This window comes from Dipodomys merriami, unplaced genomic scaffold (assembly GCF_024711535.1).
Source record: "Dipodomys merriami isolate MVZ:Mamm:240054 unplaced genomic scaffold, mDipMer1.0.p SCAF_125, whole genome shotgun sequence".
In the NCBI taxonomy this organism is placed as follows: domain Eukaryota; kingdom Metazoa; phylum Chordata; class Mammalia; order Rodentia; family Heteromyidae; genus Dipodomys; species Dipodomys merriami.
In genome coordinates this window covers 1110824-1133719 of record NW_027202549.1, presented here as the reverse complement: position 1 = coordinate 1133719, position 22896 = coordinate 1110824, and the positions used below count along the sequence as shown (strand labels likewise).

Sequence of the window (22896 nt, the reverse complement as noted above, 5' to 3'; positions counted from 1 at the left end):
GAGTTCAAGCCCCACGACTGACAAATATGGATGGCTGGAGAGCGCTGAACCATACTGTCTTACCATTCCAAAGCCCAGTGTTTCTAGCCAGCCTACTGGCACACTTGGTTGGACAGGCTTCTTCACAATTGCCCAACCGCAGTGTATCATTCCTGGTTGATTTTCTTGTCACCTCTGTGGGAGGAAACAAAGCACACACAAATAAGGAAATGTTTGTCCTGGTTTTCTGGACCATGCGCCCTGACATTCCGGGAAAATATTTACGCTTCGCATTACAGGCCCTTCTGCATTGGCCACAGGTGACAAAGAACAAAAAGACCTTTCCGGAACAGATGTGAGCAGTGAAATCTAAGCTTGAGGGTTGCAGAAGGAAGTAAAGAGGCTTTGGCTCATGAAATAGTCCAGGGGGACCTCCTCCTTCACCCCTTTCTGGCTGGGCTATGGGTACTGATGCGTAAGGAGACAGACGTTCTGGCTGGGGGAGCAGAAAGGGGGTGCTATTGTCTCTTCTGCCGCTGGTGATGGACTTCTTTGATCTGGTCTAATTCTTCCCTTACTCCAGTTCTCAGGGCCATCTGTGTGTGTGAGAGAGAGAGAGAGAGAGAGAGACAGACAGACAGACAGACAGACAGACAGACAGACAGACAGACAGAGACAGAGAGAGAGACAGAGACAGAGACAGAGTACTTGGACTTGAACTCAGAGCTTTGTCCTTTAGCTTTGTTCACTCAGGGCTGGGTGCTCTACCATTTGAGCCACAGCTCCACTTCTGCCTTTTTGGGGGGGGGGTTCACTGGAGCTAAGGGTCTCATGAATTTTTCTTTTCCCAAGCTGGCTTCAAATTGTGATCCTTAGATCTCAGCCTCCCAAGTAGCTAGGATGACAGACATGAATCACTAGTGCCATTTGATTTCTTTTTTTGCTTTTCTTTTCCTTCCTTCCTTCCTTCCTTCCTTCCTTCCTTCCTTTCTTTCTTTCTTTCTTTCTTTCTTTCTTTCTTTCTTTCTTTCTTTCTTTCTTTCTTTCTTTCTTTCTTTCTTTCTTCCTTTTTTTTGCCAGTCCTTGGGCTTGAACTCAGGGCCTGGATACTGTCCCTGAGCTTCTTTTGCTCAAGGCTAGCACTCTACCATTGGAGCCACAGCACCATGTCCAGATTTCTGGTGGTTAATTGGAGATAAGAGTCTCACAGCTGGGAGCTGGTGGCTCCCGCCTATCATCCTAGCTACTCCTAGGGCTGAGATCTGATGATGGTGGTTCGAAGCCCTCCCAAGCAGGAAACTTTGTGAGACTCTTATTTCCAATGAACTGTTCAAAAAAACCAGAAGTGGTGCTGTGGCTAAGTGGTAGAGCACTAATTTTTGAGCAATAGAAGTTCAAGCCCCAGGACCGGCAAAAAAGAAAAAAGGAGAGAGAGAGAGAGAGAGAGAGAGAGAGAGAGAGAGAGAGAGAGAGAGAGAGAGAGAGAGAGAGAGAGAGAACAGTCTCATGGATTTTCCTGTCTGGGCTGGTTTTGAACCACAATTCTCAGATCTCAGCCGCCTGAGTAGCTAGGATGACAGGTGTGAGCCACCAGAGCCTGGCTTTTTAAAAAAATTTACTTTATTGTTATTAGAAAGCTGATGTACAGAAGGGTTACAGTTATATAAGTCAAGTAATAAGTACGTTTCCTTTCTTTTTTTTTTTTTTTTTTTGGGTCCAGTCATGGGGCCTGAACTCTGGGCCTGGGCGCTGTCCCTCAGCTCTTCAGCTCAAGGCGAGCGCTTTACCACTTGAGCCACAGCACCACTTCCAGCTTTTTTCTTTTTGCTTATGTGGTGCTGAGGAATCAAACCCAGAGCCTCATGCATTGCAAGGCAAGCACTCTACCACTGAGCCACCTTCCCAGCCCCAGTACATTTCCTTTCATACAGTATCATCCTATCCCTTACTGTCTCAGTTTTTCCCTCCAGTCCCCACCCACAAATCACATAGTCCAGTTTCTTTCTTTCTTTCTTTCTTTCTTTCTTTCTTTCTTTCTTTCTTTCTTTCTTTCTTTCTTTCTTTCTTTCTTTCTTTCTTTCTTTCTCTCTTTCTTCCTTTCTTCCTTTCTGTCGGTCGTGGGTTTTGAACTCTGGGCTTGGGCGCTGTCCCTCAGCTCTTCATCTCAAGGAGAGCTCTACCACTTGAGCCACAGCTCCACTTCTGGTTTCTGGTGGCTCGTTGGAGATCAAAGTCTCACAGGCTTTCCTGCTTGGGCTGGCTTTGAACCGTGATCCTCAGATCTCAACTTCCTGAGGAGCGTGAGCTACCGGTGCTCAGAATAGAGTTCACTTTCAACACAATATCTATTAAGTATCATGGCTACATTTGTGTTCCCCCCACACATACACCAAGAAGTGAATAAGGACTGGGAAGGTAGCTCAGCGGTAGAGTGCATGCCTTGCATGCTCGAGGCCCTGGGTTCAATTCCTCAGCACCACATAAACAGAAAAAGCCAGAAGTGGTGCTGTGGCTCCAGTGGTAGAGCGCTAGCCTTGAGCTGAAGAGCTGAGAGACAGCGCCCAGACCCAGAGTTCAGGCCCCATGACCGGCAAAAAAAAAAAAAAAAGAAGAAGTGAATAAATCATATCAAAGAAAAGAGAACGAAATGACCAAATAACAACAACAAAAACCCTCTTATTTTCATACCTTAGAGTTTGTTTATATATGTGTGTGTATATATACACACACATAAACACATGTATGTATAATTGTATATAAATATAAATAGGCACATCATCATTGTGCCTTTGGATTCCTCCCGTAAGTCTCCTTCTTTGGTCTTACTGTGTGCAAATGCCTAGAGTCCTGTATAATTTATCATGTCCTAGAGTATTTTAGATCTAGCTTTTGCACAGAAAAGAAAACATGGTGCCGATTGTCTCTTTGAGTCCGGCTTACCTCACCTCACATGATTTGTTCTAGGTCAATCTGTTTCCCTGCAATCTAATGGTACCTGTGTACAATTCCACTGTGTACAGGTACCATATTTTATTTTTGGACCCATTCATCTATTGTAAGGTATCTGGGCTGTTTTCGCAACTTGGCTTTTGGGACTAGTGCAGCAATGAACATGGGTGTGCTAGTGTCTTTACCGAATCCTGGCTTGGGTTGTTCTGGGTAGATCCCCAGGAGCGGTATGGCTGGGTCATAGGAAAGATCTATGTTTAGTTTTCTGAAGAACCTCCGGACTGCAGTTCAGAGTGGTTGCACTAGTTTACATTCCCACCAACAGTGCAACAGGGTTCCTTCTGCAACCACATCTCCGCCTGCATTTGTTTGAATTCACAATATGTGGATCACAGGATTTTTTCCCGTACCAACACTGCCCTCTTGTGATCAACACACATAACTGCTGGAGTGCCTCTTCCTCTTGCAATGTCTCTCTTGACACCCCCCCCCTGCATGGGGAGGGGAAGGGGAGGGTTTGAACCTCACACAATCAGAGAGCAGAAGCCTCAGGCTGGTGGCTCATGCCTGTCATCCTAGCTCCTCAGGAGGCTGAGATCTGAGGATCGCAGTTCAAAGCCAGCCTGGGCAGGGAAGTCTGTGAGACTCTTGTCTCCAATTAATCAGCTAAAAACAAAATAACAGTCAGAAGTGGAGCTGTGGCTCTCAAGTGGGTAGAATGCCAGCCTTGAACAAAACAAAACAAAAAAAAAAAGAGTTCAGGGACAAGTGCTCAGGTCCTGAGTTCAAACAATCCAAAAAACAAAAAGCATCCAAAAGGAAGGGAAGAAAAAAAAATTAAAAGTGAGCCGGCTTGCCCAAATCTAGTTAATTTATAACTGAACAAATAATATTGAGAAACTCCACTGGGGAGGTGGGGGGTGGGTCAGGCTGGTCACCAGTGTCCTTGTTACCATCAACCCCCCCCCCCAGCCCCCACCACCACCACCGCCAGCCTGGTGAAGATGCCCCTAGTGAAATCCATCCAGAACTAAGGCAGGCCAGGCTTGGAACAGGAAGAGGAAGAAGTCCCTCCTCTTCCTCTCCACTAGCCTCCCTTCTCCTCCTCTTTCCTGATCTCCTGGCTGAGCTTGAGTGAGATTCTCTGCTTGAGAAACACCCAGATAAAGACAAACTCAAGAGCTACGTGGCAAGTAGACCCGGCATGGCGGCCTTGTGGTATGCATTTCCCAGAATCCTTTCTGCCTTTCTGGGGAGGGGAGGTGTTACCCACTCTAGCATGGGATGGGGGTGGGGAGCTTAGTCAGTCTCCCAGCCCCCTTCCCACACCCCTTGGGGGAAGAAGGTGGCTTCTCCTTATACCCAGAGAAGTTGCACACTCTTTTTTTGGGGGGGGGGGGGAGGAATCAGTCGTGGGACTTGAACTCAGGGTCTGGGCGCCATCCCTGAGCTCTTCAGCTCAAGGCAAGCACTCTACACTTCTGGTTTTCTGGTGGTTCCTTGGAGATAAGAGTCTCATGGACTTTCCTGCCCCGGGCTGGCTTTGAACCGCGATCCTCAGATCTCAGCCTCCTGAGTAGCTAGGATGACAGGTGTGAGCCACCAGCGCCTGGCTTGGATTTCTCCTTCTTCCATACATGAACCAGCCCAGCAATGTCAGCGGTAAAGGATTTCCAAATGGCAAAGCGATTCAAAGCAACTGCAGTCTCTTTCCACCATGACAGGTTTATAAAAAATACATCAAGTTAAGGGTAAATAGGTGAAAACTGGACGCAGGTGGCTCACGCCTGTCATCCTAGCTTCTCAGGAGGCTGAGATCTGAGGATCACGGTTCAAAGCCAGCCCCAGCAAGAAAGCCCATGAAACTCTGATCTTTAATTAACCACCAAAACAAAACCAAAAACCTTGATTATTCAAGTTGATAGAGAGCTAGCCTTGAACAAAAAAAAAACAAAAAGCTTAGCTGGGCACCGGTGGCTCATGCTTGTCATCCTACCTACTCAGGAGGCTGAGATCTGAGGATCACAGTTCAAAGCCAGCCAGGGCAGGAAAGTTTGTGAGACTCTTATCTCCAATGAACCACCACAAAAACGGAAGTGGTGCTGTGGCTCAAGTGATAGAGCGCTCACCTTGAGCTGAAGAGCTGAGGGACAGCACCCAGGCCCAGAGTTCAAGCCCCACGACAAAAAGAAAAAGAAAAATAGCTTAGAGACAGAGCCTAGGACCTGGGTTAAACCCCAAGACTGGCTCTCTCTCTCTCTCTCTCTCTCTCTCTCTCTCTCTCTCTCTCTCTCTCTCTCTCTCTCTCTCTCTCTCTCACACACACACACACACACACACACACACACACACACACACACACACACACACACACACAGAAAAGGTAGATGGTGGTCCCTGACTAAAATTCACTCCTAATTTTGATTCCAGAACTCTCTTCTTTGGTAAGATAGATAGATAGATAGATAGATAGATAGATAGATAGATAGATAGATAGATAGATAGATAGATAGATAGATAGATAGATAGAGATAAATATATAGACAGATATTGATATATATTGATTTATTGTTTTTTTTTTTTTTGGATCTGTGTCTTTTCATAACGCTTTCCAGAAGGGATGGCTAGCTCCTCTCTCCAAACTCAGAAACAAAACACACACTGACCTTTGATTTGGGGAGGGACAGAGGGTTCCAAGCCATCACAGCCAAGCCAACCTGCGCCTTCCCACTCCAAAATGGATGAGCTCGCCTCCTGCTACGGATCTGCCAGGACCCTGGAGGACCCCGACCTACCCAGCAACACTGTGTCAGCTGCCAGGACCCAGGACATAGAAGTATGGAAGCAAGTGTTCCAGGAACTGATACAGGAAGTCAAACCGTGGCACAAATGGACCCTGGAATGGGACAAGGACATTCTTCCTGACTCCTCAAAGCCCGGGTGGGTGAAGTGGCAGCAGAAGGCCTTTGCCAGGTAAGAGGGCAATGGGAGGATGCCAGGAAAACCCCTGCTTAGCTCCTTGTGTTTAGGCGCATGCGTGTATGAGTGCCTCCCTGTGTATGTGTAGATACCAGGACTCGAACTCTGGGCCTGGTTGCTGTCCCTCAGCTCTTCAGCTCAAGGCGAGCGCTCTACCACTTGAGCCACGGCACCACTTCCAGTTTTCTGGTGGTTCGCTGGAGATAAGAATCTCAGGAACTCTCCTGCTCTGGCTGGCTTTGAACCACGATCCTCAGATCTCAGTCTCCTGAGGAGCTGGGATGAACAGGCGTGAGCCACAGGCACCTACCTAAGCATCTTTCTGAAAATAGGACTCACAGGTTGAAGTTGTGGCTCAGGTGATAGACTGCCGGCCAATGAGTCAGATAGTGAGTTTCAGTATTGATCTCAGACAATAAGAAGAAGAAAAGAAGAAGGAGAAGAAGAAAAGAAGAAGGAGAAGAAGGAGAAGAAGGAGAAGGAGAAGAAGGAGAAGAAGGAGAAGAAGGAGAAGAAGAAGAAGAAGAAGAAGAAGAAGAAGAAGAAGAAGAAGAAGACGACGACGACTCTCAGCAGGGCGCTGGTGGCTCACGCCTGTCATCCTAGCTACTCAGGACACTGAGATTTCAAGATCAAAGCCAGCCAGGGACAGAAAAGTCCATGAATCTCTGATCTCAAAGATAAAAACAAAACACACACACACACACATACACACACACAAACTCCACTACCAAAAAGCCAGAAGTGAAGCTGTGTGGCTCAAGTGGCAGAGCGCTAGCCTTGAACAAAAGAAGTAGTCCAGGGATAGCCCCCAAGCCCTGAGTTCAAGCCCCAAGACCAGTACTCCCCTTCTCCCTCCCAAATAAAATAAATAAATACATGAAACAGGACTCTCAGAAGGTCAAACAACCTTTCAACTCCTCCCTTCTCCAGCTGGGAAAGTGAAACCTAAAATTCTGGGCAGGAAGGCCTCCCACAAGACTCAACTGGCACAGAAGGTGGAGTCTAGTTGCTGTCTCCTCTACTCCAGTCTGACCAGAAAAGATAAGAGTTTTTCCAGGCGGGGTGCTGGCAGACGTCCCAGAGCAAAGTCTGTGTATTTGTAAGAACGTAGAAATGCGAGGCTGGTGTGCTAGAAATGCGATCAGACCAGGGCAGGAGAAAGGAGGTCAGGTCGGCCTAAGCAGGCTCTTGTGCATGGTTCACTTACAGCAGCTCCTGGCTAGTTCATCTCAAAAGGCCCCCTGAGCTCCACACACAAAGATAAATGAAGGCTGGGCACCGGTGGCTCGTGCCTGTCATCCCAGCTACTCAGGAGGCTGAGATCTGAGGATCACTTTTCAAAGCCAGCCCGGGGAAGTCTGTGAGACTCCGATCTCCAGTGAAGCAGCAAAATGCCAGAAATGATGCTGTGGCTGAAATAGTAGAGTGCCAGCCTTGCGTGAATAGAAACTAGGGGAGAATGCCCTGGTCCTGAGTTCGAGCCCCAAGTACAGGCCAAAAATGAGAGGGGTGGAGGAAGGAAAGGAAAGAAGAAGAGAGAAGAGGGGAGGGAAGGGAAGAAGGGAAGAGAAGGAAGGGGAAAGGAGGAAAGGGAGGGGAGGAGGAGGAAAGGGACCAGAAAGGGAATGGAGAGGAGGGAAGAAGGGAGGGAAGGAGAGGGAAGGGGAGGGAGGGAAGAGGAGGAGAAGGGAGAGGAGAAAGGGAAAATGAAAGGGAAAGGAAACACCTGTCTCTTAAGTGAGCCTGTATCTTTCAACTCAGACAGCTTGTGATGTTAATGGGTTTTGTTTTGTTTTATGGGTGATTTCAGTTTATTTATTTATTTAGTTTGTTTGTTTTTTAGCCAGTCCTGGGTCTTGAACTCTGGGCCTGGGCGCTGTCCCTCAGCTCTTCAGCTCAAGGCAAGCGCTCTACCACTTGAGCCACAGCGCCACTTCCAGTTTTCTGGTGGGTCATTGGAGATCAGAGTCTCACAGACTTTCCTGCCCAGGCTGGCTTTGAACCACCATCCTCAGATCTCAGCCTCCTGAGTAGCTAGGATGATAAAAGTGTGAGCCACCGGCTCCTGGCTGGCAGATTTTCCATCTTCATGGCCAACACCTATGGGCCCAGATGGGCACAAGAGGGCTGGATCCATGTCTTCTGTCTCTATTCTGATCCCGCCCACCTGAGTCACGTGACAGTGACTGACAGCTGCTCTCTCTGGCTGTAAGTGAAGGCTCCAGGTCATTCATTCATTGACCTCGCTCATCTCTCTGTCTCCCCAGATTCCAATGCTCTTCTTGCTCTCGAAATTGGGCCTCTGGCCACATCCAGGTCCTGTTCTACATGCATTGGAATAAGAAGAAGCACCAAGGGCAGGTGAAGATGAGGACGTTCGCCCAGAGGTGTAAGAAATGCCCTTCGTCTCCTTTTGAGGTCCCCGAGTTCACCCTGGAGAATATCTCCAGGATCTTGAACAACCTGGTGCTCCAAATCCTGCAGAAATGCTACAAGGAAGGATTTAAGCCGATGGAGGGGGTGTCTGTCATCAAAGACACGGAACTCGAAGGCCCCCATGACAGCACCAACTGCGAAGCCTGTCTGCAGGGCTTCTGTGCCCAGAGCTACGGGGGCCTGGCCACACAGCGGCCATCATCACCCCACCCCTGCGGGGAGACCGGGGTCCCCAGCATCATTGCGACTGGTATCAACATTCCCCAAGGAGACAAGGTCCTTCCATCCAGAGTGAACCCCAAAGATCCTATCCACCCCAAGGCTGACCCCAAGATCCGGCACACATCTCCCACACGACAAGTTCTGTCCACTTCGACAGTGGACCCCAAATCTCAACCTCCCAAGACTGACCCCAAGAGCCAGCCTACATCTCACACACAACAGGTTCTGCCTACTTTGGTGGTGAACCCCAAATCTAAACCTCCCAAGAGCCAGCCAACATCGCACACACAACATGTTCAGTCTACTTTGACAGTGGACCCCAAATCTCAACCTCCCAAGACTGACCCCAAGAGCCAGCCTACATCTCACACACAACAGGTTCTGCCTACTTTGGTGGTGAACCCCAAATCTAAACCTCCCAAGAGCCAGCCAACATCGCACACACAACATGTTCAGTCTACTTCGACAGTGGACCCCAAATCTCAACCTCCCAAGACTGACCCCAAGAGCCAGCCTACATCTCACACACAACATGATCTGTGTACTTTGGTGGTGAACCCCAAATCTAAACCTCCCAAGAGCCAGCCAACATCGCACACACAACATGTTCAGTCTACTTCGACAGTGGACCCCAAATCTCAACCTCCCAAGACTGACCCCAAGAGCCAGCCTACATCTCACACACAACAGGTTCTGCCTACTTTGGTGGTGAACCCCAAATCTAAACCTCCCAAGAGCCAGCCAACATCGCACACACAACATGTTCAGTCTACTTCGACAGTGAACCCCAAATCTAGCCCTCCCAAGATTGACCCCAAGAGCCAGCCAACATCGCACACACAACATGATCTGTGTACTTTGATGGTGAACCCCAAATCCAACCCTCCCAAGACTGACCCCAAGGTCAGCCATATGTCAAAGCCATCAACTGCTCTAACATCTCTCACATTCACAGTGAACCCCGAAGTTCCTATCTTCTCCAAGGCTGACCCCAAGCCCCAGTGCACCACCAAATCATCAACTACTCCAACACTGCCACAAGGGGCAACCACGGTGAGCCCCCAGATCCCTAACCCCTGCAAGGATGACCTCATAGGCCACAAGATCTCAAAGTCATCCACATTTCCAAGGCTGCCACCAAGCTGCTCACCGATCCCTGCTCTGGCCACGAGAATGGCTTCCCCAGAGAATATCTCGGGGGGAGATAGGAGATCAATGCTAGGAAGGACTCAGTTCCCATGCTCCCCGATCATTGAGCCCGTGCAAGACCCAAGGCCTTCCTGTTCTTGGAATTCAACAGCCAGCACTTCCCATGGGATAGCAGCAACCTGCGTCGACATAGGCTCAGGGTGTGGAGAATGCTTATGCCAATGCGGAGAGTGTCTGTATAAGGCCTTGTGTAGCAGGTGTGGCTTCTTCATTCTGATCTTGGTGATTATTATTGTTGTGGTGAAATTTGTGGGCATCATCTGAACCCAGCACCGGTGGCTCACGCCTGTCATCCAAGCGACTTCAGAGGCTGAGATCTGAGGCTCGTGGTTCAAAGACAGCCCTGAGCTAGGAAAGGCTGTGAGACTCTCATCTCCAAGGAACCACGCAGAAAAACAGAAGTGGCGCTGTGGCTCAAGCGGTAGAGCGCTCGCCTTGAGCTGAAGAGCTCAGGGACAGCGCCCAGGCCCAGAGTTCAAGCCCCACAACTGGCCAAAAAAAAAAAAAAAAGAACTTAAAAAAATTAGAATAAAATATATGGCCACAAAAAAATAGATTAACCTAGTGCAAAAATGAAAAATTAATATCTAGCCTCTTTTAAGTTGCTTCTTTCCTTCCTTTCTTCCTTTCTTCCCTCCCTCCCTCCCTTCTTTCTTTCTTTATCTGTCTTTCTTTCCTTCCTTCCTTCCTTCCTTCCTTCCCTCCCTCCCTCCTTCCCTCTCTCCCTTCTTTCTTTCTCTTTCTTTTTTCTTTCTTTCTTTCCTTCTTTCTGTCTGTCTGTCTTCCTTCCTTCCTTCCTTCCTTCCTTCCTTCCTTCCTTTCCTTCCTTCTTTCCTTCTTTCTTTCTTTCTTTCTTTCTTTCTTTCTTTCTTTCTTTCTTTCTTTCTTTCTTTCTTTCTTTCTTTCTTTCTTTCTTTCTTTCTTTCTTTCCTTCTTTCGAACCACTTGAGCCACAGCACCACTTCTGGTTTTCTGGTGTTTCATTGGAGATAAGAATCTCACAGAGTTTCCTGCCCAGGCTGGCTTTGAACGTGATCCTCAGCTCTCAGCCTCCTGCGTAGTTAGGATGACAGGTGTGAGCCACCGGCACCGGGCTTGAATCACATCTATAGTAACAACTTAAATAATGTTTTTTTTTTAAAAGGAAGAGAAAGATGGAGCAAAAAAATAAAACATAACTTACTGAAAAATAATTTCACAACTATAGAAATAGCTTATATAAACCCAAGGATCATTATTCCCAATAAAAGAAATACTGCTTAAAACAATTGCATTTGTATGTTTATTTATTTTATGGTTGTATTAGGGCTTGAACTCAGGGCCTGTGTACTGTCCCTTAGCTTTTTTGCTCCAAGCTAAGCACTGTACCACTTGAGTCACAGCTCCACTCCTGGCTTTTTTTCCCCCCCACTGATTAATGGAAGAGAAGACTCCTAACAGACTTTTCTGCCTGGGTTTGCCTCCAATCTAGAACCTCAAGATGTCAGCATCTTTATTTTGGTGTTTTTGTTTTTGTTTTTGTCAGTCGTGGGGCTTGAACTCTGGGCCTGGGCACTGTCCCTGAGCTCTTCAGCTCAAAGCTAGCGCTCTACCACTTGAGCCACAGCGCTACTTCCAGTTTCCTGAGTGGTTTGTTGAAGATAAGCGTATCACAGACTTTCCAGCCCGGGCTGGCTTTGAATCTCGATCCTCAGATCTCAGCCTCCTGAGTAGCTAGGATGACAGGTGTGAGACACTGGCACCCAGATTTCAGCATCTTTAGTAGCTAGGATCAACAGGCATGAGCTACCAGAACCTGGTTTATTTCTTTATTTGATGCTTGTTTGTTTGTTTATATCCATACTGAGGCTTGAACTCAAGGCATGAGTCTTTCTCCCTTAGCTTCTTTCCTTTCAAGGCTGTACCCCTTTAAGCCGTGGCTCCACTTCTGGCTTTTTGGTGGTTCCTTGAAGATAAGAGTCTCATGGACTTTTCCTGCCCGAGCTGGCTTCAAATTGTGATCCTCAGATCTCAGCCTCCTGAGTAGCTAGGATGGCAGGCGTGAGCCACTGGTACCCAGCCGGCCTATTTGTTCTTGTGACAGTGATCTAGCTTTGGTCATGGTTTCTATATGACGTGCTGTACACACAGAGATTTCAAACCCCAGATGACTCTGAGTCGTATGATGCTGCTTTGTCGTAAGGGATGTCAAAGTTGAAGGCTAAAAGAGACTTTGGTAGTATAGCTAGGAACAGATTCTGCAAACGAAAGGAAAGAAAATACACTTAAGCAACCATTCACCATTTTATGACAAAATGTGTCTACACGGCCACCAACTGTAAAACACTGAGGATTGCCACTTGATCTTTTCAATACAGAGATTATGTCTGGCTAATCAATAAAGCATTTATCAGCCTGAAGTGGCTCATGATGCAGGGTGACTCATGCCTGTCATCCTAGCTACTCAGGAGGCTGAGATCTGAGGATCACAGTTCAAAGCCAGCCTGGGCAGGAAAGTCCATCAGACTCTTATCTTCAATGAACCACCAGAAAGCCGGAAGTGGAACTGTGGCTCAAAGTGGTAGAGCACCTGCCTTGAGCTGAAAAGTTCAGGGACAGCACCCAGGCCCTGAGTTCGAGCCCCAACACCACCCAGTAACCAACCAATGAAACAAACAAGTACAAGCGACTCACCTCTTTCCCTAAGATCTTCAATATAAGCTCTCATAACTTCCTTATCAAAGTGTTGGCGATCCCGTTCACTTTCCATAATTTCACTGCCATCCTGGCATTGGGTTTTATCAATCGGATTATCCATAAGGCTGATGAATCTGCTCGAGAAATTACAGGACATAAGTTTCAACGGTGTAAGTTTGACTACATGGTTCTTCCTAGAGGAAGCCAATTTGAGGGTGGGTACTGGTGACTTATGCCTGTCATCCTAGCTATTCAGGAGGCCGAGATCTGAGGATCCCAGTTCAAGGCCAGCCCAGGCAGGAAAGTAGCACTAATTAACCACCTGAAAACTGGACGGGGAGCTTTGTTTCAAAGTGACAATGCAGTAGCCTTGAGTCAGAGTGCTCAGGTACAGTGCCCAGGCTCTGAGTTCAAGCTCCAAGACTAGCACCAAAAAAACAAAAACAAAAAACAAAAAACAGGGGTGCAGTGGGAGGAGAAAAAATCAGAATTATATAGACTTATCTAGCTATAGAGACCCTCAGAGTATAATACCTACATTTAATCACTTTCCAATTTGTGCATGCATCATACCAGTACTAGGACTTGAACTCAGGGCCTTAGCCCTGATCCTTAGCTCAGGCTCCAGGATTACTAGCTCACCTCCAGTCGAATCACTTTATTTATTTATTTATTTAGCCAGTCCCAGGGCTTGAAATCAGGGCCTGGACACTACCTTAAGCCTCTTTTGCTCAAGGCTAGCGCTCTATCACTTGAGCCACAGCACCACCTGCGGCTTTTTCTGTGTATGTGGTACTGAGGAATCGAACCCAGGGCTTCATGCTTGCTAGGCAAGCACTCTACCACTGAGCCACCTTCCCAGCCCCTCTACTCACTTTAAAGGCGTCGAGGAATCGCAAAGGGCAGTCGGGAACTCTACCAAATGGTCCCCGCTGACCACCAGCAAGGCAAGCTTCTTCAGATTAAGCAAGGCGTGAGGAAGGTAGGTGAGTTTGTTCTTGTATAACAAGAAGCTGTGCAGTTCCTCCAGTCTGGGGAAAAGAGAACAGGGTCAGAACACGGACATTTCACTCCCTGGGAATTACAAATCACACTCAGTTGGGAAGTCCTGTTTAATCGACTTCACCTATGACACCTATTTTTATTTATATAAGAAGCAAACTTACAGGCTGGGAAGGTGGCTCAATGGTCGAGTGCTTGCCTAGCATGCATGAAGCCCTGGGTTCGATTCCTCAGTACCACATACACAGAAAAAGCCAGAAGTGGCTCTGTGGTTCAAGTGGTAGAGCGCCCAGGCCCAGAGTTCAAGCCCCATGACCGACAAAAATTTTAAAAAGTAAAAAGTAAATAAAATACAAAAGAGACAAAGCTTTGTGTTCAAAACCATAGGGCCAATACACACACATACACACACACACACACACACACACACACACACACACACACACACACACACACCAATACAATTGTTCACATCGATATTAAAACATAACAATATTTTCTATTGTAGAAGTAATAGCTTTTCTACTTTTGTGGTTCCGTTTTATGAGAGAAAGAAGCAAGACAAAGTTAGACAGTGGCGATGTTCTATTCAAATTCAGGAGCAAGGAGATACATGAGTCAGATTGTGCATTGTCTTGTTCTCTCATTTTCCAGAAACTAGACATTCTGGAAAATTAGTTGTTTTCAGAGAATATTCATTTAATACGCACCTTTTAAAATCCTGCTAGTGTCAGATACCAGTGGCTCATGCCTGTAATCCTAGCGACTCAGGAGACTGAGATCTGTTGGATCAAGGTCCAAAAGCAGCCCAGCTACCTTATCTCCAATTAGCCAGCAAAGAGTGGAGCTGTGGCTCAAGTGGTAGAGCACCAGCCTTGAGCAAAATAAAGCTCAGGGACAGCACGCAGGCTCTGAGTTCAAGTCCTTGTACCAGCATATACAAACAACAACAACAAAAATTCACCAAGTCAGGCACCAGTGATTCACACCTGTTCTCCTACCTCTTCAGGAGGCTGAGATCTAAGGATCACGGTTCAAAGCCAGCTTAGGCAGGAAAGTCTGTGATACTCTGATCTCCAATGAACCACCCCCCCAAAAAGTAGTAGAGCACTAGCTTTGAGGGGAAAAAAAAAAGTTCAGGGAAAACACCAAGGCTCTAAGTTCAAGCCCCAGGATTGGCACAAAAAAAGTAAAAACAAGGGCTGGGAATGTGGCTTAGCGGTAGAGTGCTTGCCTAGCATGCATGAAGCCCTGGGTTCCATTCCTCAGTACCACATACACAGAAAAAGCTGCAGGTGGCGCTGTGGCTCAAGTGGTAGAGTGCTAGCCTTGAGCAAAAGAGGCTTAAGGACCTCACCTTGAGCTCCCAAGTACCTGTCTATATCTTGAGGTAGGTCGCTCAAGCTGTTGCTGCTAATATCCAACCACTGCAAACTAGACATGCGCAGAACGCACACCGGGACACTAGAGAATTTGTTGTCTGAGAGATCCACAAAGGTAAGTTGCTTCAGGTTACTCAACTAGAAAGAAATAACACAATATCCCAATTACCTCTTTAAGCATGGGAGTGGAAGGCTGGGGGTGTGGCTTCGTGGTAGAGTGCTTGCCTAGAATGCATGAAGCCCTGAGTTCGATTCCTCAGTACCACATACACAGAGTGAGTGGTGCTGTGGCTCAAGTGGTAGAGAGCTAGCCTTGAGCAAAAGAAGCTCAGGGACAGTGCCCAGGCCCTGAGTTCAAGCCCCAGAACCAGTAAAATAAAATAAAATAAAATAAAATGGGAGTGAAGTTCCACTAAGAATTTTCTAGTTGAATACCGCCCCGGCACTGGTGGCTTACGCCTGTCATCCCAACTATTCAGGAGGCTGAGATCTGAGGACTGTGGTTCAAAGCCAGCCTGGGCAAGAAAGCCTGTGAGACTCTTATCTCTAATAAACCACCAGAAAATTGGAAGTGGCGCTGTGGTAGAGCACTAGCCTTGAGCTGAAGAGCTCAGGGACAGCGCCCAGGCCCAGAGTTCAAGACCCACAACCGACCAAAAAGAAATTTGCAATTGATGGTTTCCCTTCAAAGACATCTCTCTGAACTTACACAAAACCAGATGTAGCCAAGTACTGGTGGCTCACACCTGTCATCCTAGCTAGTCAGGAGCCTGAGATGTGAGGATCACAGTTTGAAACCAACCCAGGCAGAAAAGTTTGTGAAACTCTATGGCTAATGAATCAGTAAAGTGACAGGTTGGAAGGAAGCATGGTTCAAGCGGTAGAGTACCTGCCTGGCAAGTATAAGGCTTTGAATTTGAATGTCAGTGCTGTCAGGAAATATGGTGGGGGGGGGGAAGGGAGGAATTAAATCACAGTGCCTCATTGTGTTGTTCTTACTTCAAAGGGGAGCTCCATCAAGTCCAGGTTCCCAGAACAATCCAGTCTCTCCAGCTTTTCACAATCTCCCAGTTCTGGGGGAATGCTCTTCAGATGGTTGAAACTCACATTGAGTTCCTGCAGGTTCTTCAAACGACCTGGCATGGGGAAATATGAAAACTCCAATTGAGCAGGACCTTTTAAGAATAAAAGCAAAAGCCAGGCACTGGTGGCTTTTACCTGTCTGTAAGACTCTTAGCTCCAATGAACCACCAAAAAGCCAGGATGGGAAGGAAGGAAGGAAGGAAGGGAGGAAGGGAGGAAGGGAGGAAGGAAGGAAGGAAGGAAGGAAGGAAGGAAGGAAGGAAGGAAGGAAGGAAGGAAGGAAGGAAGGGAGGGAGGAAGGGAGGGAGGGAGGGAGGGAGGGAGGGAGGGAGGGAGGGAGGGGCAGGGTCCTTGTTGCTCACACCTGTCATTCTAGCTACTCAAGAAGCTGAGATCTGAGGATTGAGGTTCAAAGCCAACCTGGGCAGGAAAGTCCCTGAGACGCCTATTTCCAGTGAACCACCAGAAAACCAGAAGTGGTGCTGTGGCTCAAAATGGTAGAGCACCAGCTTTGAGCAAAAGAGTTCAGGGACAGCGGACAGAGCCCAGGCCCGGAGTTCAAGTCCTACAACCAACAAAGAGAGGGAAGAGAGAGCAAAAGAGAAAAAGAAAGCTCACAGCCTACCCTACCAAAGATGTGAGAAAATACATTCTCCTCCCTCCCAACCACTCCAGCCTTCATTAATCACTCAGACCTGGCTCTCAATCAGGCCTTTATAACTTGAACTCTGGGGCTTGAACTCTGGGCCTGGGCACTGTCCCTCAGCTCTTCAGCTCAAGGCAAGAACTCTACCACTTGAGCCACAGCACCACTTCCAGTTTTCTGGTGGTTCATTGGACATAGGAGACTCACAGACTTTCCTGCCCAGGCTAGCTTTGAACCGTGATCCTCAGCTCTCAGCCTCCTGAGTAGCTAGAATGACAGGTCTGAGCCACCAGTGCCCAGCACCTTTGTCACTTTTTTTGGGTCCTGTCACATGGACACATCAACGCATCTCACTCAGCCTCAGTGACCTCCTCTGTAAAATGTGCACATGCACAGAGCATTATATGTAACCGTAGCTCTCTGGCTCTTGGCTTCTGGCCCCCACTCTTGTTCAGGGCCAGGGCCTGCTAAGCCTCTCACATCATGGCCCCGTTGGTGTCAGCCAGATGGAGATAAGCACGGGAACAATGCCTTCGGGTGCCAACAGCCCAGCCAGAGGCCGCTGCAGAGAACCAGGCTTGGATTGTGACCATGGTAGGTGCCAGGGGACACTTCAAAGGACACTCCACCGGCAGTGAAGGCTGAGAAGAGAAATGTGTGGCTGCCATGAATAGCCACGGGGAAAGGGAGAGAGAGGGGAGTGAGTCACAGAGTACAGAAGAAGATGGGGGGGTCTGGGGCCTGGTCCCTTCGAATGAGAAAATCAACCCCATAGTTAACAAAAGTCACATTTGCCCAGCTGCCCCGCAGGACTCAGGTGATACACACCTGTCATCCTTGCTACTCAGGAGAATGAGTTCTGAGGATGGAGGTTCAAAGCCAGCCCCAGGCAGGAAAGTCTGTGAGAATCTAATCTCCAATGAACCACCAAAAAAGCTCAAAGTGGCCGGGCACCCATGGCTCCTGCCTGTCATCCTAGCTACTCAGGAGGCTGAGATCTGAGGATCATGGTTCAAAGCCAGCCCGGGCAGGAAAGTCCGTGAGATTCTTATGTCCAATAAACCACCAGAAAACCGGAAGTGGCACTGTGGCGCTCACCTTGAGCTGAAGAGCTGAAGGACAGTGCCCAGGCCCAGAGTTCAAGACCCATGGCCAATAACAACAACAACAACAAAAAAACTAAAACAACCAGGCCTCACGGCTCTTGATAAATAACATACCGATTTCAGTTGGGAGATGAAAGATGTGGTTTTTTGGTAGATCCAGAATTCTCATGGCCTGAAACAGCTCAATGTAGGTAGGAATGACTTGAATCAGGGTGCTGTGTATATGCCATTCTTCCAAGTGTGTCTGCTCCTTCAAAAAATCCGGGAGCTCCTACAACAAAGCGGATGATGACGACCAAAACCAGCTCCTAGCCGGGCAGTGGCTGACACGTCATCCACGCTATTCAGATCTGAGGATCCTGGTTCAAAGCCAGCCTGGACAAGACAGTCCCTGTGAGACTCTTCTTTCCCATGAACCACTCAAACACCAAAGCGGTATTGTGGCTCAAAGTGGTAGCGCACTAGCCTTGAGCAATGCTCAAGGCCCTGAGTTCAAGCCTCACAGCCAGACAAATTAAAAATAAGAAAGCAAAAACAAAATGCAGCTCCTTGTCAGGCAAAGTGTCTCACGCCTATAATCTGGGCATTCAGAGGTTTTTTGTTGGTTGTTTTTGCCAGTCCTGGGGCTTGAACTCAGGGCCTGGGCTCTGTCCCTGAGCCTCTCTGTGCTCAAGGCTAGCACACTTGAGCCACAGCACTACTTCCGGCTATTTCTGAGTAATTTATTGGAGATTAAAGTCTCACGAACTTTCCTGCCCAGGCTGACTTTGAACCTCGATCCTCTGATCTTTGGCCTCCTGAGAAGCTAGGATAACAGGCATGAACCATGGGTGCCTGGCTCTCATTCTGACTTCTTTTTTTTTTGTTTTTTGTTTTTTATGGTCAGTTGTGGGGCCTGAACTCTGGGCCTGGGCACTGTCCCTCAGCTCTTCAGCTCAAGGCTAGCCCTCTACCACTTGAGCCACAGCGCCACTTCTGGCTTTTTCTGCTTATGTGGTGCTGAGGAATCGAACCCAGGGCCTCATGCATGCAAGGCAAGCACTCTACCGCTGAGCCACCTTCCCAGCCCCCTCTCATTCTGACTTCTTTGTGTAGCAAGGGGGTCCCAGCTCCGCCCACCTCAAGAGGGATCCAAATAGAATCCCCTGGCTCTTTCCAGGATGACACAGGGCTGCCTGGAAGAAGAAACAGGAGGATCACGTTCCACGCAGAGAACCAACAGGCCCCTCCTCAGCCACTGAGAGAACTCTCTCCAGGCCAAAGCGTTCACTGGGCCAAAGCCAAGGTGAGGGTTAGCAGCAGACATCTAGCGGACCCAGCAAGACCCAGAACCACCCCAGAGACAGCTGGACTCACTTTCCAGTGCTCGCCCGAAAGTTCAAACACAAATGGACTGCTCTGTTTGTCTCTGGCCTTGGTAAAGGTCCTCTGTCTCGTGAGTGAGTTCTTCTCCATCTTCTCCAGGAGCCTCATGCTGGTGTCTACGATGCCGTTCTTGCAGTACTGAGACTGGGGTATGCCTTTCTTCCTGCATTCTGCCACGAAGTTCCACTCCTCCTTTATCCTAAAGCAGAAGTAACAGGGCCACGATTTATTTATTTGTTTGTTTGGTCGGTTGTGGGGCTTGAACTCTGGGCCTAAGCACTGTCCCTCAGCTCTTCAGCTCTACCACTTGAGCCACAGCGCCACTTCCGGTTTTCTGGTGGGGTCGTTGGAGAGAAGAGTCTCACAGATTTTTCCTGCCTGGGCTGGCTTTGAACCGTGATCCTCAGATCTCAGCCTCCTGAGTAGCTAGGATGACAGGCGGGAGCTGCTGGCAACTGGCCAAGAGGTCTTGAGTTCAAATCCCACTTATTGGTACACACACACTCACACACACACACACACACACACACACACTCAGCATAACAGTGGCCTGCTCCAATCTCTGTAACTAAACACACTGAGAGAGACAGTACAAAACACACGTACTTTTCCAGGGCACTTTTCTCCAGCCTTTCTGCCTCTTTCTTCTGCCATGCCTTGTGTTTCTTGACCCGCGTTTCCCACAATGATCTCACCACAGAAATGTCAAACGTGACCACCTTATGTCCCATTTTGGGAACATGAAATTACCTAGTTAAAAACAACAACAACAACAATAATAATAATAAGGGCTGGGAAGGTGGATTGGTAGTAGAGCGCTCACTTAGCATGCATGAAGCCCTGGGTTCGATTCCTCAGTCCCACATACTCAGAAAAAGCTAGAAGTGGTGCTTTGGCTCAGATGGTAGAGTGCTAGCCATGAGCAAAAGAAGCTCAGGGACACAGTGCCCAGGCCCTGAGTTCAAGCCCCAGGACTGACAAAAAAAAAATGTGTGTGTATGTGTATTAATAGTAATACTATGCAGGGCAGCTTCATACACACAGAGGAGAAAATAGCTTTCATGGGGGCCCAGGAGAATTACTCCTGCCAATGAGACTCTCTGGGGACATCAAAATACAGTGAAGGCAATAAAACGCAGCTTTAATAACTCACAAATTCCATTCTGTCCCCACAAAACCAGGGCCTGAGATTTCCCTGAAGTTGAAATGCAGTTACGTTTTCTCAAAAAAAACAGCGAGGGGAACTCATTCTTCCCAGTAGCTCGTCCACATTCTATTTTTAAAACTTATTTTGAGTTTATTTTTATTGTATGTTCTTGTGTTTTTGTTTTTGTTTTTTTGTACCAGTACTGAGGGCTTGAACTCAGGGCCTGTTCAGCTAGTTTTGCTCAAGGCTGGTATGTTCCTACCACTTGAGCCACAGCTCCACACTTCTGGCTTTCTTTTTGTTTTATTTATTTATTTATTTATTGCTGGTTCTTTGGAGATCAAGGGTCTCACAGACTTTCCTGCCCAGGCTGGCTTTGAACCGTGATCCTCAGATCTGCAGCCTCCTGAGTAGCTTTAGGATTGCAGGTGTGAACCACTGGCTTCCGGCCCTCAGTGGAGTTCCAAATTAAATTACGTTGGATGTAATACGATCTGTGACCCTGGGGACGCTGGATGATTTTTATAGTAATTTGTTAATCTTAGAAAATCGTGTCTGAGGAGACTCAGGGCACAGATGGGATTAAGAGGCCGGATCTCAGTCAGATCGCCCGAGCTGGCATTCTGCCTGTCATCTCTTTCTCCCAAAGGACATGACCACCTCTGTTCTCACGTGGACACAGAGTTGGGGTGGGGGCGAGGGGGACAGCACCCCGTGATCATTCGTCAAATGCTTAGAAGCAGGCAGGAGAAAAGAAAGCTCATTGGTTTTTGTTCCTTGGTTGGTTTGCCAGTCCTGGGGCTTGAACTCAGGGCCTGGGCGCTGTCCCTGAGCTGCTTTTGCTCAAGGCCAGTGCTCTACCACTTGAGCCACAGTGCCACTTCCAGCCTTTTCTGTGTATGTGGTGCTGAGGAATCGAACCCAGGGCTTCATGCGTGCTTAAGCGAGTGCTCCACCACTGAGCCACTTTCCCAGCTCAAACAAAAACACAAAAAGCATCCAGGCCTTTCCCTCTCTGCCTAGAACAATGACAACAAAAACAAAACAAAACAAACAAACAAACAGCCCTTGGGTACCATCCCCCCCTCCCATTCCCCCTCCCCCCATCGGAGCCAGGAGGCTTTAAGACCCCCGGATGATTCTCTTCTGGATGATTTTTCAGATCCATTTTCCACGATCCACTCACTCCAACCCCCACCCAGTGCTGAGGGAGGGCAGGGAGCTTTTATGATGGCACTTTCTAGAACTTTCCCCCGCCCCCTCCCCCTTCCCCTTCCCTGCCAGTCTCCCATCCCTACCCCTGTCAGGTGTCTATACCACATTCTGCATGGGCCAGGAGAGCACACAAACAAAGTTGATTTATCACCACGTTGGCTCAGGACAGCACCTGAGATCAACACAGAACTGAAACAAACACCCCCAAACCAATCCAAAACAACAACAACAACATAACCACACTGGGCCAGGACAAGCCAATTTGGGGGAACCCACGGATCACCCCCCTCAGGTCCCAGATTTGTGGAAATCAGGGGCTATCAGAGCTTGGGCCTAACTGGACCCATTGGCCTCTCCACAGCTTCCCCCCCCAATTCCATGGCTTTCTGGGATCAAAAATGACAGATCCAATAAATAGCTGTGGCTCGGGGCATCAGAGGGCAACGCCCCTTCCCTTCCCATTTCTCCTTTAATTCCTCCTTGATAGCCAGCCCCCCCCCCCAGCTGGCCTCCTGAGCCTCTTTTCCTCCCTCATGGCCTTGGAGACCCCCTCCCCATACCCCAGCCCCTCACCTGCCCTGGCTGGGGTGTTCTCAGGCAAATCCCGGGGTGCCAGGAGGTTGATGTGATTTCCCAAACTGTTTACACTCAGCCAAGCACTGGGGTGTGTGTGCGGCCTGTGTGCTCACCGAGCTATATTTGTAAAAAGAGAACATGATCTAGGACATGTGTTGATGGACTGTCTGTCTAGTCGATGTGACTCAGCCTGGCCCGAGGGACAGCACAGATATCACAGGGAAGGGGCTTGGCTTCCTGGGGGAGGGAGGGGGGAAGGGGATGAGGGAGGAGCAGACTGCAGGATGGAGCCCTATGGGGCTGTAGAAAGCTGGTCTCTTTTCCTTCCTTCCATTCTTCCTTCTTTCCTTGCTTGCCTTTCTTCCTCCCCTCCTTTCTTTTCTTCCTTCCATTCTCTTCTTTTTTTGGGGGGGGGTCAGTCATGGGGTTTGAACTCTGGGCCTGGGCCCTTGTCCCTCAGCTCTTCAGCTCAAGGTGAGCGCTCTACTGCTTGAGCCACAGCACCACTACCGGTTTTCTGGTGGTTCTTTGGAGATCAGAGTCTCATGGAATTTCCTGCCTGGGCTGGCTTTGAACCTCGATCCTCAGAGCTCAGCCTCCTGAGTAGCTAGGATGACAGGCGTGAGTCACTGACTTCTTTCTTTTCTTTCTTCTATGCTTTCTTTTCTTCCCACCCCCCTTTCTTTCTTTCTTTCTTTCTTTTTTTTTTTTTTTTTCTGCCAATCCTGGGGCTTGAACTCAGGGCCTGGGCACTGTTCCTGAGCTTCTTTTGCTCAAGGCTAGGTCTACCACTTGAGCCACAACACTACTTCTGGCCTTTTCTGTGTATGTGGGACTGAGGAATCGAACCCAGGGCTTTATGCATGCTAGGCAAGCACTCGACCACTGAGCCACCTTCTCAGCCTTTTCTTCTTTCTTTCC

The 22896-nt window shown here is 48.3% G+C and overlaps 2 protein-coding genes across 3 annotated transcripts; one reads left to right on the top strand and one right to left on the bottom strand.

Annotated features, from left to right (window-relative positions):
- The first annotated feature begins 3971 nt into the window (after window positions 1–3971).
- Window positions 3972–11045, top strand: Rtp3 (receptor transporter protein 3). Of its 2 annotated transcripts, none has more exons than XM_070017567.1 (3): window positions 3972–4146; window positions 5616–5901; window positions 8178–11045. In XM_070017567.1, the coding sequence occupies exons 2-3, from the start codon at window positions 5666–5668 to the stop codon at window positions 10039–10041; spliced, it is 2100 nt and encodes a 699-aa protein (XP_069873668.1). In that variant the 5' UTR covers window positions 3972–4146; window positions 5616–5665; the 3' UTR covers window positions 10042–11045. The 2 variants fall into 2 exon arrangements, with proteins under 2 accessions (XP_069873668.1, XP_069873667.1); XM_070017566.1 differs by having other exon boundaries at window positions 5544–5901.
- Window positions 11046–11053: 8 nt separating this feature from the next.
- Lrrc2 (leucine rich repeat containing 2) lies at window positions 11054–22138 on the bottom strand. The gene is made up of 9 exons (XM_070017565.1): window positions 21973–22138; window positions 19644–19787; window positions 19029–19236; window positions 17787–17943; window positions 15837–15973; window positions 14830–14975; window positions 13329–13484; window positions 12451–12587; window positions 11054–12014 (listed from the first exon to the last, which is right to left on the bottom strand). Exons 2-9 carry the CDS (start codon window positions 19766–19768, stop codon window positions 11965–11967), a joined length of 1116 nt encoding a protein of 371 aa, XP_069873666.1. The 5' UTR covers window positions 19769–19787; window positions 21973–22138; the 3' UTR covers window positions 11054–11964.
- Between the last annotated feature and the right edge of the window lie 758 nt (window positions 22139–22896).

What these genes read in the sequence shown, in the direction of transcription:
- Rtp3 (XM_070017567.1), top strand. Translation starts at nt 5,666, where the DNA reads ATGGATGAGCTCGCCTCCTGCTACGGATCTGCCAGGACCCTGGAGGAC. An exon ending in CAGCAGAAGGCCTTTGCCAG is followed by an intron (nt 5,902 to 8,177) that starts GTAAGAGGGCAA and finishes CTGTCTCCCCAG; the next exon opens with ATTCCAATGCTCTTCTTGCT.
- Lrrc2 (XM_070017565.1), bottom strand. Translation starts at nt 19,768, where the DNA reads ATGGGACATAAGGTGGTCACGTTTGACATTTCTGTGGTGAGATCATTG. An exon ending in GAGAAAAGTGCCCTGGAAAA is followed by an intron (nt 19,237 to 19,643) that starts GTACGTGTGTTT and finishes CTTCTGCTTTAG; the next exon opens with GATAAAGGAGGAGTGGAACT. An exon ending in CTACCTCAAGATATAGACAG is followed by an intron (nt 13,485 to 14,829) that starts GTACTTGGGAGC and finishes TCTTTTCCCCAG; the next exon opens with ACTGGAGGAACTGCACAGCT.